The 24,849-nt window shown below is 39.1% G+C and overlaps 4 protein-coding genes and 1 long non-coding RNA gene across 8 annotated transcripts in view; 2 read left to right on the plus strand and 3 right to left on the minus strand.

Moving 5' to 3' along the window:
• The window catches only part of prkdc (protein kinase, DNA-activated, catalytic subunit), a gene marked incomplete at its 5' end in the record, with an annotated part of 23,033 nt that extends 20,406 nt beyond the window's left edge, over positions 1-2,627 (plus strand). Inside the window, 3 exon segments of the mRNA XM_014007838.1 lie at positions 830-1,018; positions 1,088-1,227; positions 2,263-2,627. Of these exon segments, the coding sequence (XP_013863292.1) occupies positions 830-1,018; positions 1,088-1,227; positions 2,263-2,467 (534 nt within the window).
• A 2,071-nt stretch (positions 2,628-4,698) lies between these two features.
• garem (GRB2 associated, regulator of MAPK1) lies at positions 4,699-13,772 on the minus strand. Its single transcript, XM_014007839.1, has 6 exons — positions 13,233-13,772; positions 12,042-12,182; positions 11,830-11,960; positions 10,583-11,755; positions 8,795-8,952; positions 4,699-8,724 (listed from the first exon to the last, which is right to left on the minus strand). The coding sequence occupies exons 1-6, from the start codon at positions 13,351-13,353 to the stop codon at positions 7,920-7,922; spliced, it is 2,529 nt and encodes an 842-aa protein (XP_013863293.1). The 5' UTR covers positions 13,354-13,772; the 3' UTR covers positions 4,699-7,919.
• Positions 8,897-19,872, plus strand: ncf2 (neutrophil cytosolic factor 2). Of its 2 annotated transcripts, XM_014007842.1 has the most exons (17): positions 8,897-8,980; positions 14,508-14,739; positions 14,909-14,991; positions 15,070-15,178; positions 15,799-15,933; positions 16,156-16,263; positions 17,321-17,380; positions 17,476-17,519; positions 17,601-17,742; positions 18,438-18,503; positions 18,699-18,753; positions 18,827-18,867; positions 18,944-19,092; positions 19,169-19,274; positions 19,363-19,459; positions 19,531-19,646; positions 19,763-19,872. In XM_014007842.1, the coding sequence occupies exons 2-16, from the start codon at positions 14,566-14,568 to the stop codon at positions 19,620-19,622; spliced, it is 1,461 nt and encodes a 486-aa protein (XP_013863296.1). In that variant the 5' UTR covers positions 8,897-8,980; positions 14,508-14,565; the 3' UTR covers positions 19,623-19,646; positions 19,763-19,872. The 2 variants fall into 2 exon arrangements, with proteins under 2 accessions (XP_013863296.1, XP_013863294.1); XM_014007840.1 differs by lacking the exon at positions 8,897-8,980 and having other exon boundaries at positions 14,133-14,739.
• LOC106517131 (uncharacterized) lies at positions 14,648-16,617 on the minus strand. Its single transcript, XR_001310164.1, has 3 exons — positions 16,507-16,617; positions 14,860-14,976; positions 14,648-14,728 (listed from the first exon to the last, which is right to left on the minus strand). It is a non-coding gene; the product is annotated as an uncharacterized LOC106517131 (long non-coding RNA).
• Positions 19,645-24,849, minus strand: dph2 (diphthamide biosynthesis 2). 3 transcript variants are annotated; one of them, XM_014007843.1, is made up of 7 exons: positions 24,780-24,849; positions 24,358-24,529; positions 24,173-24,285; positions 23,885-24,105; positions 21,925-22,575; positions 20,792-20,974; positions 19,645-19,862 (listed from the first exon to the last, which is right to left on the minus strand). In XM_014007843.1, exons 2-7 carry the CDS (start codon positions 24,505-24,507, stop codon positions 19,738-19,740), a joined length of 1,443 nt encoding a protein of 480 aa, XP_013863297.1. In that variant the 5' UTR covers positions 24,508-24,529; positions 24,780-24,849; the 3' UTR covers positions 19,645-19,737. The 3 variants fall into 3 exon arrangements, with proteins under 3 accessions (XP_013863297.1, XP_013863298.1, XP_013863299.1); XM_014007844.1 differs by having other exon boundaries at positions 24,768-24,829; XM_014007845.1 differs by lacking the exon at positions 24,780-24,849 and adding an exon at positions 24,670-24,761.

Raw genomic sequence — 24,849 nt, forward strand, 5'->3', positions numbered from 1 at the left:
TTCACACACTGATGGCAGTAAGCAACAAATATGTAGCCACAGCTGCCCTGGGGCAGACTGACAGAGGCGGGGCTGCCATGCTGCGCCACCGGCCCCTCTGACCACCATCAGTAGGCAAGGTGGGTGAAGTGTCTTGCCCAAGGACACAAKGGCATGTAGACATGGTGGGGAGTCGAACCTGTGACTTGCAGGTCCCAAAGCCGGCTGCTCTACCACTACACCACAGCCACCCCTTAAAGAACCAAAACACTAGCTAAATGTTAAAAATCGTAGCAAAGGGCTAGCTAGAAGCTGAAAGTAGTTACACAGTAGCTATAATCTAAAACACACAATAGTTAAAGTAGTYAAGAGGTATTTAGAACCTAAAAGTAGCTACACAGTAGCTAAAAGCTTATAATAGCATAACATGAGCTAAAAACCTAATATAGCAATACACTTGTTAAAACTTGCTTGATCCTAGCTAGAAGCTAAAAGTAGCTAAACACTAGTAGCAAAAGGGTAGCTAGAAGCTAAAAGAAGCCAAATGTTATCTAAATGTAGCAAAAGGCTAGTTTATATCTGAGAGTATAAAAAATGTTASCTCAAAGCTAAAGAAGATGAAAACAGAGGCAGTGTGCTTTCTACTGTTCTGTATTTTTATTATGAAAATATTTATAAATAATGTACTTATTCTGTGATTTATAAGATATGCTAACAGACAGAAAAATGAACTTTGACACTGAAACATTATAAATCTGCCTTTTGGTTGATAACATTTGAGCTAAAGATAATTAAGTGGTTTTGGCTGTTTGGACACATGAAGCTGAATAAATCCTGTTTCACTCTTCAGTTTCTCCCGGTGCCGGAGCTCATGCCTTTCCGGCTGACCCAACAGTTTGTGGGTCTGATGCAGCCGCTGAAGGAGTCCGGTTTGATCCAGAGCATCATGGTCCACTCGCTGCGGGCCTACCGGGCCGAGCCGGACCTTCTGCTGAACACCATGGACGTGTTTGTGAAGGAACCCTTACTGGACTGGAAGGTTAAGAAGAGGATTAAAAACTCTGTTTTATCTCATTTAAAAACTATAAATAAACTGTTTACTTCACAGAACTTTGAGGTGAAACAACTGAAGAAAGGCGGGACGTGGACGGAGAGCGTGGACACCAAAGAAATCAACTGGTTCCCTCTGCAGAAGGTCAACTTCYCCAGGAGGAAACTAGACGGAGCCAACCCAGCTGCTATAACCAGGTATCAGCTGAAACAGAGCTGTGGGATAAATCCTTTGTCAGCAGGAATTGAATTAGAGTTGCTCAGATTGAATCTGAATGTGCATAATTTGAAATTGAATGCATTGGTTTGAAAATAAATTTCACTAAATTGAAACTGAATTTAATGTTTTGTATCTGAATTAATTTGTTTAGAAACTGAATTTGGTTTATTAAAAAATTCAGTTTGACTACTTTCACTTTCAGTTCCATAATTCAGATTTTTGTGTCACATCCTGGTCCTTGAGAAAGCCAGGCAGAGTAATCAAACACAGATCCACAGATTTATGTTTCACTTTGGTGAAGTTTCCCTTCTGTATGTAACAGAGTTGATGCAATCCAATGTAAAAGTGACAAAAACAGTTATTTTATTGCAGTGACTAATTTTATCTATATGTAGAAAATGTTACATTTACATCACATCATGGATCACATATTGATCAGATGCTGCTGCTGACTGATCCATGATGTGATGTAAATGTAACATTTTCTACATATAGGTCAAATTAATCACTGCAATAAAATAACAGTTTCAAAGCAAATTAACTCAGATACAAACCATTAAATTCAGTTTCAATTTAGTGAAATTTATTTTCAAACCAATGAAATTTCAAATTATGCACATTCAGATTCAATCTGAGCAATTTAAATTCAATTCCTGCTGGCACAAGATTTATCGCATAGAGCTGAACCGTCGTTGTAACTCTGCAAACTTTAAGCTCCGCCTACTTACCTACACACACCATAATGTTTATTAGACATCTAACAACTAAACATGTTAGAAGAATCAATATTTAAACATACAGCAGAAAGATAAGATGAATGTGAAAATATTCTGAGGTGTTTTTAAATCATTTAACTGTCTGGTTATTCTGCATCCAGCCACCAGGAGGCAGCAGAGCAGTTTAGGCTTTAACTTCTGTGTTTTCCCCTGTGTCGACAGGTCATTTTAGGACATTTCTTCAGTTATCAGATAAATAAATTGTGTGGAATTGTTTTTTTGTTTTTTTTTAATCAGTGAGGAGCTGAAGCTGGGGTTTGAGAAGGACGCAGCGTTCCCGGGGATGCGCTCCGTAGCTCTGGGATCGGAGGAGCACAACGTCCGYGCGACGCTCCCCACCGAAGGTCTGTCTGTGGAGAAGCAGGTGGACTGCCTGCTGGACCAGGCCACGGACCCCAATGTGCTGGGCAGGGTCTGGGTAGGCTGGGAGCCGTGGTTCTGAAGGTTCTGTTTAGCGGTTCAAAACGGTCCAGGCGTCAGTCGTTAGAAGGAAAAGACGTGTCGACTTTTCTGTTTGGACCTTTGTGGTGAAAATAAGGGAAATCAAACAAATCTGGAACACTAAGATTAAATGGGAAATTAAACAATTTATTACAAACTTATTGGCACCATTGTTTTTTTGTGGAGCAAGATAAAACAGATTTAATCAAATTCCTTCAAATCCAAATCATCATCCTAAAAGTAAGTGAAAAAGACGTTTGTACGGAAGCTGACAGAGGACATTTGGACATGTATTTTTGAGTTTATCTTGAGTTAACAACCTTTTATCTCATTATAACAAGATAACGACACTCATCGTTTTAAAATAACGATGTTAGCACTCAGAGTACATGTTGAGGATGACTCTCAGCTACTACCACACCAAACTTTAGCTCAGTGTCTGTAAACCTGACTGGTTTTAGCTGTTTTTGTGTTGGCTGAAGTTGATCACCCAAGGCGGCCATCTTGAATCAGGTTGGCTCCAGAGGTTTACCTGTTTTGTTCATTCACTGTTTACATCATGATTTTTATTAAAATCTGTTCAATGGTTTTAATGAGATATTTTACTAACAGACACAACAAATGTTACATTATCAGCCTTTTCTCATGGCAGTGAGTGACGGCTGTTTTCTCTCAAACAGATTTACTTAAAGGTGAAAAAACACTGTTTGTTTATTTAAAGATCATTTTTTATCCAACTTCCAGATAAATTTAGTTTTTTGATTTTGGCTCAGATGACCTTTGACTCAATCCAAAATATTTCAGTGTTTTTGATTTAAATCAGTTAAAAGCATCATAATCAGCTGTAGTTAAGGTTTCTGTAAAATAATTTAAAAATATAAAAACATGTAACTTAATGAGGAAAAGAACAAAAAGCAGGAAGATAAATACAGGTCTGCTTCAGCTGCTGTTTTACTCATTTAGTGTTTGGAGGATAAAAAACAGAAGTTTCATCACATTCGAAGCGTAAGAGTCTCTGCTGATGTAAGACAGGAAGCAGCAGCTCTAAGTTTCCGCAGAAGCAGAACCAACGACCCGTTCTTGTTCCTGACCAGCCTCAGATCTGATCTGAAATCAGTTAAAAAAAAACAAACAAAGAGCTAATTCTGTCATCTGACTGTTGCAACACTTTTACTGACCTTTATAAAAGGAACTAAAAGAACTGATAATAACTAAAACTGGATTTTTTAAATTACTGTTCTGGACAAATGTGAAAAATCGCTGTTTAGATTAAATAAATTAAAATACTTTGGTTAATTCAAGAGAGAATTATTTTACAGTTTTAAGCTGCTTTTTGTTAAATAAAATAGCTTTTTATTTAAATTAATAAATGACTGCTGAAATATGCTGAAAAGCCAAAACTGACTCGTTAAAGTAAAAAAAATAGCAAAACACTAGCTAAAAGCTAAATGCAGCACGTGAGGTAAATGCTACAAATAGCCAAATGCTAATATAAAGAAGCAAAAGACTAGGTAAAAMAAAAATGTAGCAAAAGGCTGTGAAAATCCTAAAAGTAGCCAAAAACTAGCTAAAATGACACACTAGCTAAAAGTAGCAGAAGGCAAGATAGAAATTAAAAATAGCCAAATGCTAATATAAAAAACAAACACTAGATAAAAGCTACATGTAGCAAAATGTTAGTTCAAAACCAAAATGTATCAAAAGGCTAGGTAAAGCTAAAAATAAACATATCCTAATAAAAAGAAACAGACTAGCTAATTGCTAAATCTAGCAAAATGCAAGTTAACAACCAAATGTAGCAAAAAGTTTGGTTAACTAAAGAAAGCTAAAGTCTAGCTAAAATCAAGCACAATACAAAACTAGGCCTTTTGCTACATTTAGCCAAGGGCTAGGTAAAAGTTACATGTAGCAAAAATGCTACTTAAAATAACAAAAGGTTAGGTAACAGCTAAAATGAGCCGAACCATCAATCCGTTCTTTCTTTACCCGCGTTTTCTTTCTGGGTCTCAGAGACCTGGTGTCTCCAATGGTCTGAGGGTGGGAGGTGGGGGGACACCTGGACAGGTCTCCAGTCAATCACCAGACACYAGTAAAAGCTAAATGTTGCAAAAGGCTAGCTAACAAAGCTATGTTTTATCCRTCCTGTCTTATTTCTCATCAGAAAGCCAGTCGGTCCGAGTCAAACTTTGAGTTAATTTATGTCGATTTAGGACCAAGAAGGACAAGAACAGAACTAGTTGATCCATTTTTAATAGATTTTAACCATCAAAAATAAAGAAACAGTCAAACTGAACAAAAACCCTTCAAAACTCCAGGTTTCTCTGGTCCAGCAGCAGTCTTTATCCTCCGGTTCTGGACCAGAACTCTGTTCAGAGAAATCCAAACATCCCAGAACTCCTTCTGTATTAACGGCTTAGTGAGGCTGGWTTATCAGAACCGGGCCCGATCGGCTCAGTTCTGGGCCTCAGATCAACACCACAGCAGGTTTAATACTTATTGTTATTGCATAAGACTTCACCTGCAGTTAGACGAAGGCCACTTCCTGTTGGTGTCATGTGACTGAGGCTTACAGCTTGTGACCAGATGTTTTCAAAAACTCATTTACACAGTAAAAAAACAACAAAAGTAATCTCAACATTAGTAATTATTAAAAAAAATAAAAGATGTAACAATCCATGGTGACAAGTATTAAACCGAGAGGCGCAGAAACATCACCGTAAATAATGCAGAAATGCTGAATCCCACAGAAACACGTCAGTTTTATCCTCTTCAGGTGAAACATCTTAAGGGCTTCAGGTTAAGGCGCAGAGAAAACGTAAAAACACGTACCGCTGCAGTTTGAAATAAAAACCAAAAAGTAGTGCATTTACTCTTTACAAAGACACTTTAACAAGTTTATATTTACCCTCTGGTACTGCATTTACTATAACTCCAGTCTMCCAAAGTGCTTCATCTGTGTTTTCTGACATTTTGATCTGTTACCATAACGACACGTCAAAAAAACAATAAAATTTTATTAAAACTGTCAAACATTCAGGTTTTCTCTTATTTTGAAAAGTCATCCATTTAAAAAGAAAAAAGCTGAATTTTTCATGATTCTTTACAAGAATTTGGGAGCAATAAGTTGAAATGTTCAAGATTAAAGTCATATATTTACTGAGTGTTTAAATATTGAGCAAAAAATATGACATGTTGTATTAAAATCAAAAATTTACAACAAAAAAAKCCCATCCAGATATGATCTAACATAAGTGCTAAATTTACAAAGAAAAACTAAAACCTTTTGTGTTTTTCTTGCAAAATTGAATTTTAGTTAAAAAATTAACGTTTTTTCTCTTGTAAAGATTATTTCCTGGAAATTCTGACTTTCTTTTTAAAGATAATTTTTCTTGTTAATGTAAGACTTTTCAACGTAAAAGACTATTTGAGTTGTTTCCTGTAAATATTTGACGTTAATGTTGGGATTTCTGAGATTTATGTAAAGATTTTGACCTTTAATACACCTTCGTACCTTTGTTCTGTTATTTCCATGTTAGAGTCTGAGTTATTTGACTTGTCGAGTTTAGTCATGTACATTTGGAGCTTTTAATMATTTATTTGAATCATTCTTTTAGAGTGAAAGTTTTTTTTTTTGTTTTTAATTTAAAAAAAACAAGCGTTTGGTGCACATGTTTGAAGAAGACCCTAACTGTGACTCTTGGGTGAGACGAACGAGATGAACCAGCTGTTAAGCACGGTGGTGGAAGCATCATGTTTGGTGACTGTGGAGAGAATAATCAAAGAGTACCTCCAAATTCTTTAATTTATACTGAATCAACAGCTAAACGATGATGAATGATGATGAATTCTGATTGGATAAACCAAGCTAACAACAAAGCACCGAACTCAACTCTGATTAAAAACTGATATTTTTAGGAAACAACCATTTTAAATGAACTCTGCCCTCAAGAAAACTGATCAAACATCAGCCAGAAATGTGTGTGAAGCTTCATGATGGAGACTAAAAGCCTAAAAGTCCAGGTGTTTAAWAGAGCCTGTGTGGATCAATCAATTCAAACTTCTGCACCAAATTCTAGTTGTTAAAAACCCCAAAAGTTATATTTTATAAAATCATTCCACTGGAAAAAGAACGGTTCAAATAAATCTGTAAATTAATACGACATTCATGTTGTTGATGAGAGGAAGAAACTTCTGACTAAAACAAACAGAAACAAAACATTATATAAAGAGCTCTGTAGTTTTACAGACGGTAAAAACAAAAACCAGAAATAAACTAACATTCTGACATTAAACAGATTGATTTTACAGAAAGGTTGTTTTTGTTCATGTTGCTTTAASCCAGAGTTAAACACGTGTTTAATCCCCAACATCACAGCTCAGCTCCACTCTTTTCATCTTATTAGAAAACGTACCCCCAATAAAATCAAGAAAAGATGAAAAACAATAAGTGGAGACGAATCCTGGAGCTTAAAACCATCAGAATTAAATTTAAACTGTTTAATTTTTCTATTTAAGCTTTTATCTCACTGCGTCATGACTGTTGGTCGAGAAAATATTTTTTTTTTACCTGGAATCACATTAAAATGAGACCTTTATTATATGTAACTATGAATGATTTCTTGGATCAGTTCTTAAAAAATATAAAATTTGCTTATTTTCTCACAATACTGAGTCAAGTTTGAGTCTCCAGCAGTGAGTCTGGGGCTGGACTTGAAGTGGACTCTTCAGTGGCCAATATTCAATAAACTAGGATGATTTGTTTTGGTTTTTAATAAGTTTATTTGTCAATTTTTATAATCTACTGGTTTCTAACAATCAGTAGATGAGATAATGGTAACTGGAGGGGATTTAGTCTTATGTTTGAATTGGTTTTATCACGTTTTCAGCTAAATGTGTTTTTTTTTTTTTTTAATGGTCAAATATTCTTTTGTCTGTGAGTGAAAGGTTTGTGTAACTGTATTATTTAAAAAAAGGAGTAAATCAATCGACCAAATAATCAGTCTATCTCTAGTTTAACAGTAACATGTTCTGACTCAAACAGAAACCAAAAATTAGCATATTTTAGCATTTTAGCTCATTATTGCCTTCATTGTTTAGCTTCTCTTCAAGCCTTTTAGTGTTAAATTATGGCCCTAAAATGTTCTCAAGTTCATACTTTAACTTTAAAATTAAGTTAAGAATCATTTATTTTAAAGAGCTGTGGCTTAAAAAAAGTTTTTTGAATCAAAGTGCCAAACGGTTGTTGAATGAACTCTTGTCTTCTCGTAACATTTGAACAGGAAACAGTTCATATGTTAGAAAATGAAAGCTCCTGGTGTGTTCATGTGCATAGCGTGACGTACTGAAGGCTTTGTGTTCTCAGCTTCACAGTTGAGTGTTTTCTACCGTCAGATCCTGGTCAGATCCTGGTCAGATCCTGGTCAGATCCTGGTCAGATCCTGGTCAGATTCTGGTCAGATCCGGGGCCTCCAGCCGTTGATGAACTGCACCAGTTTCTTCACCTGCAGTTTGCTCAGTCTGAAGTCCTCGGACAGAATCTCCTCGGTGAGCTGCAGGAGGAGGTTCCCATCAATCTTCTCTGACACGAACAGACCAACGATGTCCTCCGGCAGCCCGATGAACTTCAGGGACTTGGAGACCTCTTCGATGGAGACCCCAGCCAGGTTTAAGGGCGGCTGCCACTCGGCGGGGGGCGAGGCCGAAGGACTGGTAGAGTCTGGGGGAGGCGAGGGCGTGCCAGCATCCTGTCGGGTGTCGGGTAGGTTCTCTGGCAGTAAATCGGCGCACGTCTTCGTGGCGTTGGGTTTGGGGGTCCTGGGGGGCAGCGAGGGGCAGGAGAGGCTCTGCTTAGTGTTCGACTCCTCTATGGGCTTGTCTCTGTACATTTCTGAGTGGCAGCTCGAGGACTTGGTGCACATCTGGTTGGGTTTCTGGAAGCCGTCGTCTCTGCACACTGCGTGCTCCCGCCCGTCGTAGTCCACGAGGCAGGAGGTGCAGGTCCTCGGGGCGCCGGGGGTCCTCTTCCTGGGGTAGCTGTAGTAGCTCCGGGAGCTGGGGGGCTGGAACTCCTCGGCGCGGCGTGAGTCTCCTCCGCTGAAGTTGTTGGGCCAGGACAAACGTGACGAGACGCTGTCGGACAGCAGCAGGTCGCCGCACGGWGAAACGGCACGTGGTTCGGTGTTGGATCCACCCCAGGGGCAGGGGTAACAGGCGTGGCACTGCTCTGGTAGGTCACCTCCCTCCTGCTCACACGCTCCTCTGGAAATATAAAAACAAATATTAATGAGCTGGTACATTAACACGRGTCAGGTCTGATGAAGTGTCTTACATGTTGTGGAGACCAGACGAGTAATAGGACAGAGTTGGACTCTGAGAGCGAGCGTCCTGCTGCTGCTGGGGCTTCATCAGGGTCACTGAGGGCAACTGCTTCATACTGCGAGGAGGCACCGGTGGAGCAGCGTTCAGCAGGCGACACTCCTCCTTCACCTGAACCACACTCCAGTTACTTTACATGGTAAATTACAACCAACCACTCAGCWGCTGCCTCACGTTAAGACCCGCCCACATGGGAACACTGCTGGTTAATCCCACTCCCTGCCCTCCTGAGTGTCGTTAGTGGACTTGTTTCAGACCCACTGTTTAAAGTTGGGTTTTCTCCTTTGAGGAGAAAGAACAAAGTAGGAGAGAACATAACTCTTCTAAAGAGCAGGCTGACATCATAATGACCCTCAGGATGGCAGGGAGTGGAATTATCTCCTATAAAKAGGGCTGGACACAGAGCATCAGCTAACTRACTATTTRATAAGCTAGCAACAACCTGTTAACATGCACAGTTTCATGCGACAACATCAGGACAACAGAGCTGCTTCATGGAAGAACCATCTCAGCTTAGCTTGTTAGTTTCAGTGTTAGCGCCGATGCTACATTGCCTTATATGTATTAGCTCAGCGCTAGCGCGACAAACAAGCTAAACAGAGGTCCTCCGTCCATATTTTCAGTTCCAGGCTGAGTCATTTCTACCTTCTCCTCTCTGTCAACGCTCTCTGGTTTCATTTAAAAGAGTCGATCATCAGATATTGTCCAAGATTAACCTTCAGGGTGGATATAGCTCGCTAGCAGCCTCGCACCGAGGACCTATCCACGTCGTCATTTACCCAGAATGCTTTGTGTGTAAATAAAATGGCTCCGTCCGTATTAAAATATATTTTTAAAAATTATAAAAACTAAACATCCTACAGTATTTTTATAGTCTTTATTTTACAGTTAAAATAAATGTTTATCAAATAAAGTCTAATGTTACAACTAATCATGGATCCCTTTAAAAAAAAATAAAGAAAGTGGAGTGAAAGGAAAAAATGAGGCAACGACTCGAGAGAAAACTGGATAAAAGAGGAAGTCATGTCACCAGTTTGGCAGTATTTTGGATATTTTAGGTTAGATTATTAAGACAAATTTAATTTATCTCTGCAGACGCTCCCATCTATTGGAGAACAGCAGCATCAAACTGTCACAGCCATGGAGCAGTGTTCTGCTGCACTTCTATACGAGAAAACATTAGAAACAACAAATGAAGTGTCTTAATTAGTGAAGGACATGATGATTTATTGACAGATTGTCATACTTGTGTTGGCCTCTTTTTAAAGCTTAGCATTTAAAATTGAAGTATTTAAATTCACCCTTTTCTCTCCTGGTCCTTATTTAGAATAGATAAAACTAAAAAACTAAACAATTATCACTTATTGTGATACATTTTTCAGCCACGTCGTCCAGCCCTACAGACAACACGTCTTTGTAACTCAGCTGAGAGTCTGAAGTAACAAAGTTCCTCACAATCAAAGCAAAACATCTTCAACCAAAAAGAAAAGGATTATTATGAGAAGAACCAGATTTTAAGTCTGTTCAAACAATAAAATGGTGTTTTTGTCACTATACACTTGTTTAAATGACCTGACTACCGTACATTATTTGCGTACTTTAACCAAAGATTGGGGTCGTTAAATGTTTGGGAGCTGCTTATTGAGATGTTTAGAGACACAAAAACTTCAAGAGAAACAGTTTGATTTTAGCTGAAAGGTGTTTTTAAAGAGGTACAGAGTGTTTTATGGAATCTACTCACAGCTTCAGATTTGGGTGGGACTGGGGGCGGAGTCAGAGGCACATCTAGACTGGTGATGTCACCGAGAGGACAGGTGAGCGGGTAGGAGAGCACAGCCGGCGCAGCGTAGTCGTCGATGACGTCTCTGGTTCCCTCAGTGGGGGAGCTCCGCCCCGTCAGGTGGTCCGTCCACACCTCCTCGTACTGAACGTCCAGCCGGTTCATGTACGGGTGCTGGGCGCTGCCGTCCAGCTGCTCCGGGAACGAGTGCCTGTTCTCTCCGGGTTCTGAGTAGCTGCCGTCAGGACCCAGAGGGGCCCAGTCTGGACACAGCGTCATGCAGCCCTGCAGGTTGACCTCACTGTTGCCGTGCAGGTTGCTGCTGTACACGCACACCGACAGGCGGTGGAAGGACTGRGTGAGCTCCTCTCGAGCGTACGTCAGGGAGCTGGGCACCTGCACGTGGTTGGGACACCCGTTGTTGCCGCTGCAGTTTCCYTTGCAGCTGATTTTCTTGGGGCTCTTGCCGTCGTCGCTCCAGTCGGTGCGCACGTCACGCACYGCGCGGGAGTAATCGTCGATGTCGAACTGCTCCTGGCAGAAGGAGAACCAGCGGTGCACCATGGTGTCCAGCCACAGCTCGCCCTGCAGCAGCTCCTCGGGGACGATGAACCTGGGCATGGCCACGTGGAAGGGGAAGTGCACAGGGACGATGCTGCTGCTGCGCAGCACGCAGCACACCACCACCGTCTTGGTCTGGACGTTCACCAGCTTGTAGCGGTGACCCTCCCGGATGAGGTGCAGGTCGTGCTGGTTGCGGGGCGGCGCACTGGGCACCACCACGTTGACTGGGAGCCGGGTCTTCTCCACGATGTTCCTGATGGTGTGCTCGCCGTCCTGCATCTGGAGCTCCAGCGGGCTGCAGGTGCTGAAGCGGCCCTTGCACTGAAAGGGCAGGCTGAGGCTCTCGTTGGTGCGGTGGTTCATGCAGATCAGGCAGGGCATCTTGCCCCGGCCCAGCTTGCTGATGGAGTTCAGCTTGCCGATCTTCTTAAAAATAGTGTTGAGTCGTGATTTCTCCTTGGAGCTCTTGGCGTAGAGGATCTCAGCCTGGCCCATCAGCGTCAGCTCATCGCCGGTGCTTAGAGTTATGCTGTAAACCTCTGTGTCTTCATTGCACTGACCTGAAGCCATCTGTGAAGATAAACATGTTTCATCAGCTGTAAACACGCTGAGAGATTTTAACAAATCAGAAGGATTAAACGTACCTTAACGTTGAACGTGATCTCCTCCATGACGTAAACCCTTTCAGGAAACGCTTTGGCCACTTCCTCCACACTGTTAAAGTACTGCACCGGCTCCTTGACATCTCTGTCCTGCTCCAGCAGCTTAAACTGACCTAAAGCAAGAAAAAGATAAACAWTTAGTAGAAATAAAAATGGGAAACGTGGTTAGATTTGCCTCTTTAATCAGAGCTTACCTTCATAATGAACTGGGATCTCTATTTTGGGTCCGATCACGTAGTGTCCCTCCTCCAAACTGTGAGCGGTGATGGTTGTCCACTGACGGCAGGAATGAATCAAGAGGTAGTCGTTGTCCCTGAGCCCTTCCACCAACTGACCTGCAAAAAAACAACATACAAACAAACATTAAAGTGCCTATATGCATATCCAAAGCCAAAGAAAATATATTTGTATTTAAGGAACTTGGCATAATTATAAATGATTGTACTGTTATATCACATAATTGTTTTTTATTTTATTTTATTTGACTAAGTTAAAGTGAAACAGGAAGTGACATCAACTCTTTGAGAAAGAAAACTTCCTGGTTTTTGTTTATTTAAACAATATTTTCGACTCCTCCTCATCTCTTTGTGATTAAAATTAACTAAAGAAACATCAGATTCTTTACAGTCTGTTGTTGGCTATAGTAGCAGTGCTGTTTACATTCAGACATTCCCCTTTGACATCACTTCCTGTTTCTTCACATGCAATTATCTCAACAGCTGTTCACCTCAGTGACGTGAAATCTTTGTTACAGTATGTTATCTATGTTATCTACATAAATATGATGTCACAGGTGCTTTAACAGAACAGTCCAAACGATCAGGTTCTGTACAAAACATCACAATTCATTTAGTTTGAGTATAACTCTATCTGGTGCTTCCAGTTTTACAAATGTTTCCTGGTTTCATTAATTTATTCATCCTCTTCAACATGTTCATAATTACAGGTTTTGTCTAAAAAGGTCCCTTTTRACACTAAAAACATTAACACATGAAACTGCCTTTTTACAAATTGATTCTGGCTAATTATATGTCTTATAGCGGGGTTTTTTACCCAATATATTCTTCTGAATCGACTTAAACTCATTTTTGAGGAGGTAGTAAGTGTTTTGACGTCTTGTTTAATTCCTGAACTGTAATGACAGAATTTGGTGCATTCTGTGGATGTAAGCAAAGCAACCATGTATTATTATAAAACTGTTAATAAAGTGTAATAAAGCATGACTTGTTGAGGAGATACAGCCTTTAACGACTAAATAAAGTCGTGAAAATATTGTTTAAATTTTAAAAACTAAAGTCAAAACTGGCCAAATTATTCGTCAGTCTTGTTTGTTTTCAGCTAAAATCTAAGCTAGCTTACAAACTTAGCATGACAACATCACTGACCGCTTTCCAGCTTGACAATCTGGGGCAGCTTATAAGCACTGACGAGCTGATCTAAAGGTAAAGACGTCGAGCTCCATGTAACATCTTTTAAATTCTTGTACAGCATTGTTCCAAGGTTCATCTTGTTAGCTTCTGTTAGCCGACCGTGGAGCTAGCTGGATGTAAACACGGCAACAAAAAAGTGCTCCGAGCTAGCAAAACAAAAAAMGGTAGCTACTATTTATTTACAGTCATATCAAACATGGCATGGTTCTTATTATGTGTCACATTTCTTATTTTTACATTTGTTCTACGTATCGTAAAGATCCCTTGTCGGGTAATGTAGCGGCGCCATGTTTGTTTGTTTAGCTAGCAGCGCTACCGGAAATACAACTTTKACCCTTTCAAAACAAAATCTCGATCTATTTAAAAGCGAAGCAAAGTAAATATTTTTTTCACAAATGACATAATTTACTCGTTATTGGATATAGAGATACGTGTTTGATGCATAATTTAATAACAAAATGCGTATTAATTTGTAACTAGATGGTAAAGCCTATTTAGAAGAGTTTATTTTTAAGGGGACAGACAGGAAGGTAGTTTGTTGAGGATGTTTGCCAAAAACATCTGAAATAAACTTTGTGTACTACTACTGATGATGATAATAATAATAATATATTATTATTATTATTATTATTATTATTATTATTATTATTATTATTATTATTATTATATTACATGCTTTTAATTATTATTTTAATTTTTTGTAAGTTTAAAAAGTTTTATTACCTCTGCCCAAGCTTCCTTGCTTAAAGATAATTAGGCTAATTTAATGAAAGCAGCTTTTTTATAAAGCACATTTCATTCAAATAAAAGCAACTTAAAGTGTTTTAATATCAGATTTGTTTTAGAAAATGGACAAAATGGACAATGAATCAGAAAGGCAACGTAAAACACAAGCCAAAACAAGAAAACTACATTTTAAACAGGCTAAAATATGTTCAGATGCACAGAAAAAATTTATAGTCAACATTCTTAAAAAAAAATCAAGAAAATGATCAAAACTAAAGTGTCTTTYAAAATATTTAATGAGCTAGTGTTGCAAAAGGCATACATGTTAAATTTCTGATCTTCCAGCTGTTGTGAAGAAACTTCAGTTTAAAACTTCCTTAATGAGAAATAAGCAGCAGTTCTCATATTCTTTTTATAACTTCAGTTTTTTTTTCTTTATTAGGTTAACATGTATTGCTCATGCATTGTTTACTCAACCATGTGTTGTCATACTTCCTGATTTAGTGGTACAAATCAGAAGAACTTCCCTAATTCAGTGTGAGCGAAGCAGCGAGCTGTCAACATGTCTTTTGTGGACACTCTGCGGCAGTGGGACGAGGCTGTGACCTGTGCCGACAGACAGGACTGGTCAGAGGCACTCAGGGTCTTCCTGTCCATCCAAGACCCTAACTCCAAAATCTGCTTCAACATCGGCTGCCTCCAGCTCCTGGACCAGGACTTGAATGCTGCAGAGAAGGTACGGCCTGACGTTATWAAAGCTGTTGTCTGTGTGTGAAAACATCTGGATTGTGCTGCTGAGGCCGAGGCGACACCTGCCTCTGCAAAGTGCAAGTCACTGTGAAAGAAGAAGTTCCACCTTTCTGCTCTTCTGGAGGAAGTTAGAGCTTCTTTCTGTCGTTTCTCAGGCATTTGACTGCAGCATACGCAAGGATGAACATCTGGCCGTGGCCTTCTTTCAGAGAGGAATCACCTTCTACAAAAAGAAAAGGTGTAAAACATCAGAGTCTATCCATCGTTTGGTTTGAGATGTGCAAAAATAACCGACTGTCCCTGTTTTTGTTCAAAGGTTTGAGGAGAGTTCATCTGATTTCCAAAGAGCTTTCAAAGCTCTGAGGGGCAACCAGRTGATAGATTATAAAGCTCTTGGTCTCAGATACATCCTGTACACCTGTGAGGTGAGAGTTTCACACCTGTTTTTCCTCTCTTGGACAGAAAGAAACTTGTATTTTCATTGTTGCCATTTACAGGGACAGACAAATAAAAACTATCCCTCTTTTTTAGCTCCAAAGCTCAAACATTTCAGAGCTCAGGAAGACACTAATATTATTTGGAATTTGTCCATTTTCATAACAGTTTGGGTTCAGCTCTCCTGCAGCTGATAAACTACATCAAAAAGGGATTCAGTGCGGAGTTAAAGCGTCCTATTATTTTAATTTAGCATTAAATCCAACAACCAAAACAAAAATCTGCTAAATTTTCCTATAAAAACATGAATCAGTTGAGACAGGTGTTCTTCACTCAGCCCTGTTTGTAGCTCCGCAGTTCAAAGTTGAAACTGCTCACAGAAAGTTGGACTTTTGACATCTTCAACAGTTTTTACACAATCACCAGAACTGCCCTCGACTTGCATCGTATCTGAGCTCAGAGTTTCCTCTTCAAACAGGAAGTCYTCTTTAACTCACATCTCCATAAAACATTTTAGTTTTTGTTCTAGTTTTAATCCCACTCCAGTGATTTTAATGACCCMACGGGTTAAATTACTATCTGAGTGTTATTACATCACTTCCTGTCGCAGGTCCTCCATAATGTGGCCCTGTCTGAGGCTCAGCAGGGTAAGTGGGAAAAGGCCCAGGAGAACCTGGTCAAGGCGCTGGACTACAAGACGGAGGCCAAACTCAGCATCATCGACCGAGCTCTGCAGTCCACCCTGGTCAGTTCAGACCAGGATTATCAGCTTATCTTCAGTTTTATTTAACCTAACGAATTATCTAATCCCATCCTCACTAATCTAAGTTTTATAAACAGGCCTTTTTTAGTCCCATTAATGCGTTTTTGTTCCAGTTGTTTCTGAAGTTATCGTCTACAAACATCTTTGAGAAGAAGAAATAATTTAATAAATTCCTGTTTGTTTGTGTTTTTATTTTCCTGACAGAAACAGAAACCTTTCAAACTAATCGAGTTCCCTTCGAAGACGCTGTTRAAACCCAACAAGCACTACGTGGCTGAGCTGGAGAAAAAAGACTACCTGGGTAAAGCRAAGGTAAAAACACTAAAACATGGGGTCATTTTCACACAGGGACACATGAGCTTCAACGAAACACAAAACATCACGTTCCTGAGCACCGCTAACAAACACTAACTGAGCTCTACCTGGTGTTTCCTGCACAGAAACAGTGTTTTAACCGCATATAAACACTGAAAAGCACTACGTGTACGACTGACTGGACGTGAAAAAAAATACAACAGAAATACTACTAAAAGTAAAAGTAAGAGTTTTACTCACTGTTGAGTTGTGAGGAGCAGCTGCCATCTTGAATTCTGAACTCCCACTTTCCAACAGGAAGTTCCCTCTAGAGGGGCGTTTCATTTTAAATATATGACCTTTTCATTCATGACTTCTTTTTAATGACATTTTAATTTTGTATGCATCATTGTTTTATTTTATTTTTTGTTTTTTTTATTAGATGACTTGTTTTTTTCTATTTTCTTTTCTATTGTTTTATTAGATCTTTTTTTATTATTGGATTTTTTATTATTATTATTGGATGACCTGTTGCTTTATACTCATATTTCAATTCATGATTGACATAAACAAACAAACAAACCTGTAAGTGGAAAATTCCCACTTCCCAGTACAACTGGACTGCAGCAAAAGTAGCCGTCGAAATGTGGATTTTACACAGTGAATTTGCAATGAACCTACTTCAGCTTCACCTGGTGGTGGGAGGCCATCATTACATGAGTAAAATATTAAAAATGCATTACGGGAAATGTAGTTTAAAGCAGTATATGCTTATTTTAAGACAATAATACATCATTGAAGCTCTTTCAAGCCACATAGTTTATTACTACCGGCAGCGTAATTATGGGCTACAGCGGTTTTGTCTATGTGTGCTCGTGTCATGTCAGTAAAATATCTAAGATTCCTGAAACTTTTGCAGTTAATTTTAAAAAAAGTTGCCAGTTAATCAGATTTTAACACAAAAAAATGTCTGAAATTCAGTTAAAAGTTGACGTGGTAGTAGCTGAAAGTCCTCCTCAACACATCTACTGAGCACTGACAGACTGAACCAAACATGAACTTGTTTTGTCTTCAGGTTGTTGCTTCTGTGGTTCCTCAAGATGAATTCTCTGGGTTCGCACCTTTACAACCACAGGTAACATTGAAAACATTCTGTTCTGGAGAGCTCTGAGCTGGTTCTGAGCTTCAAATGTGCTCGTGTCAACCATTAACTGAACGTTTGATCCTCAGGTTGAAGGTGGTCCAGCTGCTCCAAGAGAACCAGAGGTGCTGAGGTAAACGGGTCGAGTCCAGGCTGTGGAAACCTCCAACACATGATTCTGTTTGATGTGAGATCTGACCGTCTTGTTCCTCAGAGCTTTAGAGGGCGAGCCCCACACCGTGCTGTTRGAGTTTGTCCCTGAGACCAGCGACGAGCTGGCCGTGGTGCCGGGAAACATCGTGTTTGTGTTGCAGAAGGGAGCCGACAACTGGGCGTACGTGGTCTTCAACGAGAGAGTGAGATTAAAACCTGCTGCTGCTCCTCAGCTAATCTGACTCTGTCAAAATAAAATACACTAAATCATGTTAATACGTCAGGATGTGTGTGCATAAACCAGAGCTAGACCAAATTTCAAACTAGAAAAAAGGTATACTTTTGATCATATGACACAACATCCTGCTATATTTTTCAATTATGATACGACCAGCTTTATTATAAATATAACAGCCTGCTGTACATCATTAATTAATTATACATGACAACAGCCTGCCATACATTGGTAATTATGATTATATACTAAAAATGACATGCCAAATGAAATTTAATTATATGATACAATGAGTTTTGAACTCTTAGCTAATTTTTTTTTGATGAACTTTATGGCCTAAATTTAGCTCCATAGWTTTCATACTAATTCGTTTTTATAAAACATACAAATTAAAGATAAAAACAGAGTCTTTAAATTAAGAACAAATTAATAAAAATCTGAACAGAATTCGATATTTGAGCCTAGAAAACTGTAAAAGATAAACAGGTTGAAATTTAAACCCAAAGTTAGATCATTTTCAAAYTAAAAGTCTGAAATAGTCTTAGTTTAAGTTATTACAAAAGTGAGTCCCAAAAAACTGGATTGACTCTTTTTTTCCAGCAACTTTCTAGTTTTTCTACTGATCTGAAGTGATTGTATTTATCTGCGTGTTGTTCATTACAGAGGGGACTCGTTCCGTATAATTACCTGGAACGTTTGGAAATCTCAGTGGCTTCTCAACAAAACAGGGTAAAGATTTTTATTTTATACTTGTATAAATTCTTATTTTAATAGATCTAAAAGTTTATTTTCTCTCAATTTTCCCTTAAAATGTTTTATTYAAAGTTTTACTTAAGTTACACTACAGTATATCCAAACTGTTGACTGTATATTTACTACATTTAATTTATTTTCTGTATTTTCTATGAAAAATGACATCATCAGGGTTTAACCAGACCTCCYAGTCACGATCCACCAATCAGACCTGAGAGGATCCAAGGTAGATCACAAGAACACAGTTTAAGAAACCAACGTTAGTGTTTATAAACCTGTTTTTTTTAACTTCCTGTCAGGTCTGACTCCAGGTGAGAGCAGTGGGAGGAGCCAGACAAAGGTAGGACAACATTAAACATTATGAAGTTAAAATGTTGACTAAATTAATGAAATTTATGTGCTCCTCTTATTATCAGGTGGTGCAGCCAAGAAACAATTCATGTTTGGTGAAAATCCGGTTCACGTTCAACTTCTTGGTCTCGATACCTCCTGGGTCTCCTTACCTGGTCCTGCTGGGGAAAATCAGCAAGAAGCTGAACCTGCCTTCAGCTGCCGTCTGCTTAAGGTACGTTTATTATTTTTAACACACCTCATGTAGTTTACCTACTGATTTTTTATTATTTTATTTAATTGAACTTCAGCTCAGACTCAGGAGGAAAGCAGCTGATCCACACTGACCCGGAGCTGAAGGATCTGTGGAGCCGGGCCTCTGGGGGGCGCCTGACCCTGTGGTGCCAAACCAAAGAGGTAAATGTTTCTATAAKAGTTACATTGAATCTCTACATGGACARATTTTTGTTTTGTTTTTCTATGAATCTATAATTCTTAACCGCAGAAGGAGATCCAGCTCGTGGCTCTTCACTCCTACGAGTCCTCGAACCCGGAGGATCTGAACTTTACCCAGGGTGACACCATCAAACTGCTCTCCAGAGGTCCGACTCCCAGTAACATAAAAATACATTAAATTAATTTATTTTAGTCTAACCTGGTCTCTCTCTCTCAGTGAACCAGGACTGGTTGGAGGGGCAGTGTAACGGCAACACGGGCATCTTTCCTGCAGCTTTTGTGGAACAGCTTCCTGTGAACGGACAGTAACTCCACACTGTAAAGACTTTGATGGTAAAAACAAAACCCAGCCTTTTATTTAAGAAAATCATTTAATAATCACTCAGGTTTGATACGCATTTAAATGAATAAATAATCTGAATTGTCACGATGTTCCTTCCTCTTCATAGGCGATGGCGATGCCTCTCCTGCCCTCCACTGCCTTCACCACCGGCGTCTCGCCCAGCTTCGGCTCTAAACCACGCCAGCTCCGACCTGCCAGGAAACACGCTAAAAAAAAWAATAATTTCAATTAATGAGTTTCATACAAACATCACTAACTTTTATTTGCATCACATATTGCCTTCATTAAAAACAACTTTCCTACTGAACAGCAGGGTAAAATTTAAGCTAAGCTAGTTTTTAACAGTTTTTCTGCGGTTAGCTCTTATGGTTAACTTTAAGGCAGGCTAGCATTAGCTTTAAAGCACACTAGGGTTGTGCTATGATCGCACACTTACAAGCTAATGTTAGCACGCTATCAAAACAATCATAGCACACCTTTAATCTAACCCCAGCTGGCAGGTGGTTTTGAAAAGAAATGTTTTAAAAGCATGCAGAGGTTAGCTTGTGAGTGTACTACGATCATCCACAGCACACTTACAAGCTAATGCTAGCACGCTTTTAAGATAACCATAACAAGGTAATCTTAGTGCACATTCAAGCTAACACTACCCTTCAAGCTAACCCCAGCTTGTGAGCYTGCTAGGGTTAGCTTGTATTAATGATGGGGTAAGCTTTAGATTTACCTGTAGGTTTGGTAGAGTTAGCTTGTCATGGTTATCTTAAATGTGTGCTAGCATTAGCTCGTAGGCATGCTAGAGCTAGCTTTGAGTTTACCTGCTGGTTTGGAAGGGTTAGCACTAGCATTAGCTTATGAGTCAGTTCCTACATAAAAATAACAGCGCTTAAATCAAATTCAGTAAGTAACTGTAAATGAATAAATGTATTTTAAAATAAAATACTGTGTCGACTAATTTATGTATTGTTTTGTTTCTGCGTGGTTCTGTCCCAACTGATAACCAGGCCGGTACAGGTCCCTGACCCAGTGACCGCTGGTTTGATACAAATCCTTTAAGTGTTAAAAAAAACTGCTCTMTTTGTGTGAAATTCTCCAATAAATCTAGAGTTAACTACTGCAGCAGGTGTTTGTGTCGTACCGGCTGAGTTTGTGTTGGCTACAGTCAGAGTCTGGTTCCTGAGGACCACAGAAGATCCAGACGAGGGTTCTGCAGGGTCCCGGTTCAGATTCTGGCTTCGCAGAGCTCCAGTGATTAAAGACACATCCGTCTCATCCTCCTCCTCCTCCTGCTGGTCAGACAACGGAACGTGACTCTGGCCACCTGTGAACAAATATTTAAATAAAAAAAATTAAATATTCAGTTTTTAAGCTGTAAGATTAAAAGATCTTTGATTTATAGTAATTTTATCCTTCAGAAAAGGTTATAATAATTAAGAAAAACTTCTAGTTAACACAGAAACTCACCTGGAGCTGTATACAACCCAAAATAATCAAATTCTTAATCAAAGTTTCAGAAATCAGTAAAATTTAGAAATAATGAGGTATTTTTTTACAGCTTTAGAGTATTTTGAGGTCTACCGGATGTGTATGTTTGAGGCTCTTATTGTGAAGYACTGCAGGATGCTGTGATTTACAACTACAATAAGAAAGAAATACATAAAGGAAACAGTTTCTTCGTTTTAAAATYTGAGCCGTCACACTGAAACGAGGATTAAGTCCAAAAGTGGAGAAATGGGCAGAAAGGGTTTTGATTTAAACGTGTGCAAAAATTGCATTTTGTCAAAATATAATGAATTAATGTCTTATCAATGTATCATTTGAATGAACTGTCTGAAATATAACACTAAAAAAATTTTTTTTTGAAGCATTGATTCAGCAATGGCAACAAAAAATGTGATTTTGAGGAAAAACGTCTTAMAATTTTWAATTTTTCCCTGTGAGCTAGCAAAGTTTTTGTTTCTTTTCAACTGGGAAATCTTAATATTCAAATACTATTTAAGGGTTTCCTCTTTAAATTTGCATTAAAAATTACTCAATAAATTTACATAAAATTAGGATTCAGACCAAACAGTAATGTTTTATCATAACAAGACAAATTAAGTCATATCTCTGGATAAATTTAGGACATTAGAATGATCCAGGTATCAGAATATAGCCTTTATGTAATTTGGTCATTTTGACTAAATTTGACTTAAACCTCATTTCGATATGATGGGTCACATGTAGGACATAAATAATATTTAAAAATCCCTTCAAACATGGAGGTCAGACCTGGCAGGAGGCACCTGAAGTCGGTGACGTACTCCTCGGACCACTCCCTCTTCCTGTTGCAGGCCACCTCCATCTCAAACGGCGTCAACACGGGTTTGAAGAACTCCCCGGAGTCCAGCAGCGAGTTCTCGGGGCACGCCACGAGCACAAACACGTCGATTTCCAGGAAGTTGGCGAGCTTGGGCACGTTGGGTTTCCCCACGGCYAACAGGTAGCTCTTCTTCCCGGCCCGGTGGACCGCCTCCTTCAGCTGCTGGATGACGGCCAGGTAGTCGGCCACGCCCAGGGTGCCCACCAGGATGCCCACCACACCGGCATCTTTGGCCCGCTCTATGGCGTAGTATCGCTTCATCAGAGCGCGGTTAACGTTTACAGACTCCGCCCTCCCCGTCGACGAGTCAGGGTCAAACGAGCAGAAGGAGCAGCGGTTCCACGTCATCATGAAGTTCCGTAAYGTCGCCCCCTCCTGGCCAACGTAGAACATCCTGTAATCCGTCAGGGTGGTCCCACTCTTCAAGACGAACCGCCTTCCAAACTGACAGACCACCTGCTGGTCTTCAGAGAGGCGGGGCTTATTCTGATCACCTTCCATAACGAGCTCTGAGGCAACGAGGTTCGGATACTCCAGAGAGAGACGGGCCAGAAGATCACCTGAAAACAAGATGGATTCAGGTCAAACAGCTAAAGGTCAAAGGTCATGACCCAACCCACAGCTGAATGCTGACTAAAAACTAAAAGAAAAACACTAAATATAAGCTAAAAAACACAGCTAAAAAACCCACCAAATATAAGCTAAAAAACACAGCTAAAAAACCCACCAAATATAAACTATAAAACACCAAATAACCTATAAAAAACACCAAATATAAGCTTAAAAAACCCACCAAATATAAGCTAAAAACACCAAATATAAACTAAAAAAAAGCACCAAATATAAGCTAAAACCCCCACCAAATTTAATATAAAAAACACCAAATATAAACTATAAAAACACCAAATATAACCTAAAAAAAACACCAAATATAACCTAAAATAACACCAAATAAGCTAAAACCCCACCACATATAAGTTAAAAATAAGACCAAATATAAGCTAAAAAAAACACCAAATATAAGATAAAAACCCCACCAAATATAACCTAAAAAACACCAAATATAAGCTAAAATTTGAAAAATATCTAAATGCTAAAAGTGAGAATAACACTAGCTAATAGCTATAAGAAGGAACCATTTAGTAACAGCAGCATAATAAAAGCAGAAAAATACAACTAACCTAATGCTAACTAAAAGCTAAAAACAGAAACTAGGTACAAGCAGAAAGTAGCAAAATGCTTCCTAAATGTAGCAAAAATGCTATTTAAAAGCTAAAACTAGAAAAATGTTTAGCAGCATAAGTGAAAATAAAAAACTTAAATCTTAATGTAGCTTAACACTGAATAAAGGCAGCAAAATGCTATTTAAAAGTTAAAATAGCAAAATGTCTAAAAGCTAAGAGGAAAAGGAACACTAGCTAAATGCTGAAAGTACTGCAGTGCTAACTAAACACCAAAAAGCAAACTAATATCTAAAATGTAAAAACAGAAGTACATTATCTTATAGCTAAAAGGAGAAAAACAAATTACAGCTACACAAAACTTGAACCGTAGCTACATAAAACATGAAAGTAACAAAATATAAACTAAAAACTAAAAGTACAATAAGTAAACTAAACTAGAGTTTTTATTCTGAAGCAGATTTTAATGAAAGAAACAATATTTTTGAAAAAAACAAATCAAGTTACTGTATGTGTTTCTATAGGAAATATGTATAAAAGATACTAAATAAAGTCTAAGCTGAAATGACCTGATAAAGCTGAAGGTTTTTGGCAACAAAAACACAAAATGTTACTTGTTTAGACACACAACAGCTACAGAAGACAGGTCAYCAGGATCATCAGAGTGTAAATAACTGAATAATCTCACCGACAGCGTGGTGGTAGTTGACATCGTAGAGGAGGACGACGTGCGTCTCAGGGTCAGGATGAAGGTCTCTGAAGGACGAGGAGCAGGTGTCCACGTCCAGCCGTCTTTTCTCGAAGACGTACCTCACAGGAAGTCGTCTGGACGGGCTGAGGCAGGCGCCGCCGTAGTGCACGATGCAGTCAGCTCCAACGTGTTCGGCTGCAACCCCGTCCACACAGCAGCTGCAGAGAAATGTTTACACAGTGTGATTCTGCACAAACACWGCAGGTCAAATAAATACTGTTTTACCTGCCATAAGACGTGTCTCCTAAAATATATGTCTTGACTTGACTGTTTCTCTCAATCTCCTCAGCCACTGCCACTGAATCAACCAGCAGCTCATCAGGAAACTGAAGAGCAACCTGCAAGATATGAATTACATTATTCAATAACAGATTAAAAAAAACAATAAATAAAACATTTAATGTGCTCACTTTTTTAAAGTTGTGCTCTTTGATGAACTCGCATGTCTTTCTAATCTGATAAAACTCTTCAAGTTTGTCCTCCGGAGTGTTTTTCTTCACGGTGACGTCCGAGACTCGCAGAATTACGATTTCCGAGCTGCTACTGAACGCATCAGCCATGACAACAGGAGACGCTTACAAACTAACGAAAATAAGAAAACATTGTTAAATAAACAGCGCTGGACGTTATTTAGAGAGAAGATGGATAAAACTAGGCTCGGTTGCAAGAACCAGAGACTTTAAATTAAAAATGAAACTGTTTTTCTAAAGAATAAACCTCACCTGTATGACGTGCTAACCACTAGCTGTAGCTGTTAGCTTAGCTGCTAATTCCAATCTTTTAAAAACACAAATGTTTATATTTCGCGTGCTTTACATACTTGTTCACTCACATTACATCCCAGCGTCGTGTATGTAGCTGTTAACCTGCAAATGCTTCTCAGGAACAAACACGTGCCCAAA

Source organism: Austrofundulus limnaeus, unplaced genomic scaffold (genome assembly GCF_001266775.1).
Source record: "Austrofundulus limnaeus strain Quisiro unplaced genomic scaffold, Austrofundulus_limnaeus-1.0 Scaffold45, whole genome shotgun sequence".
NCBI classification, from domain to species: Eukaryota; Metazoa; Chordata; class Actinopteri; order Cyprinodontiformes; family Rivulidae; genus Austrofundulus; species Austrofundulus limnaeus.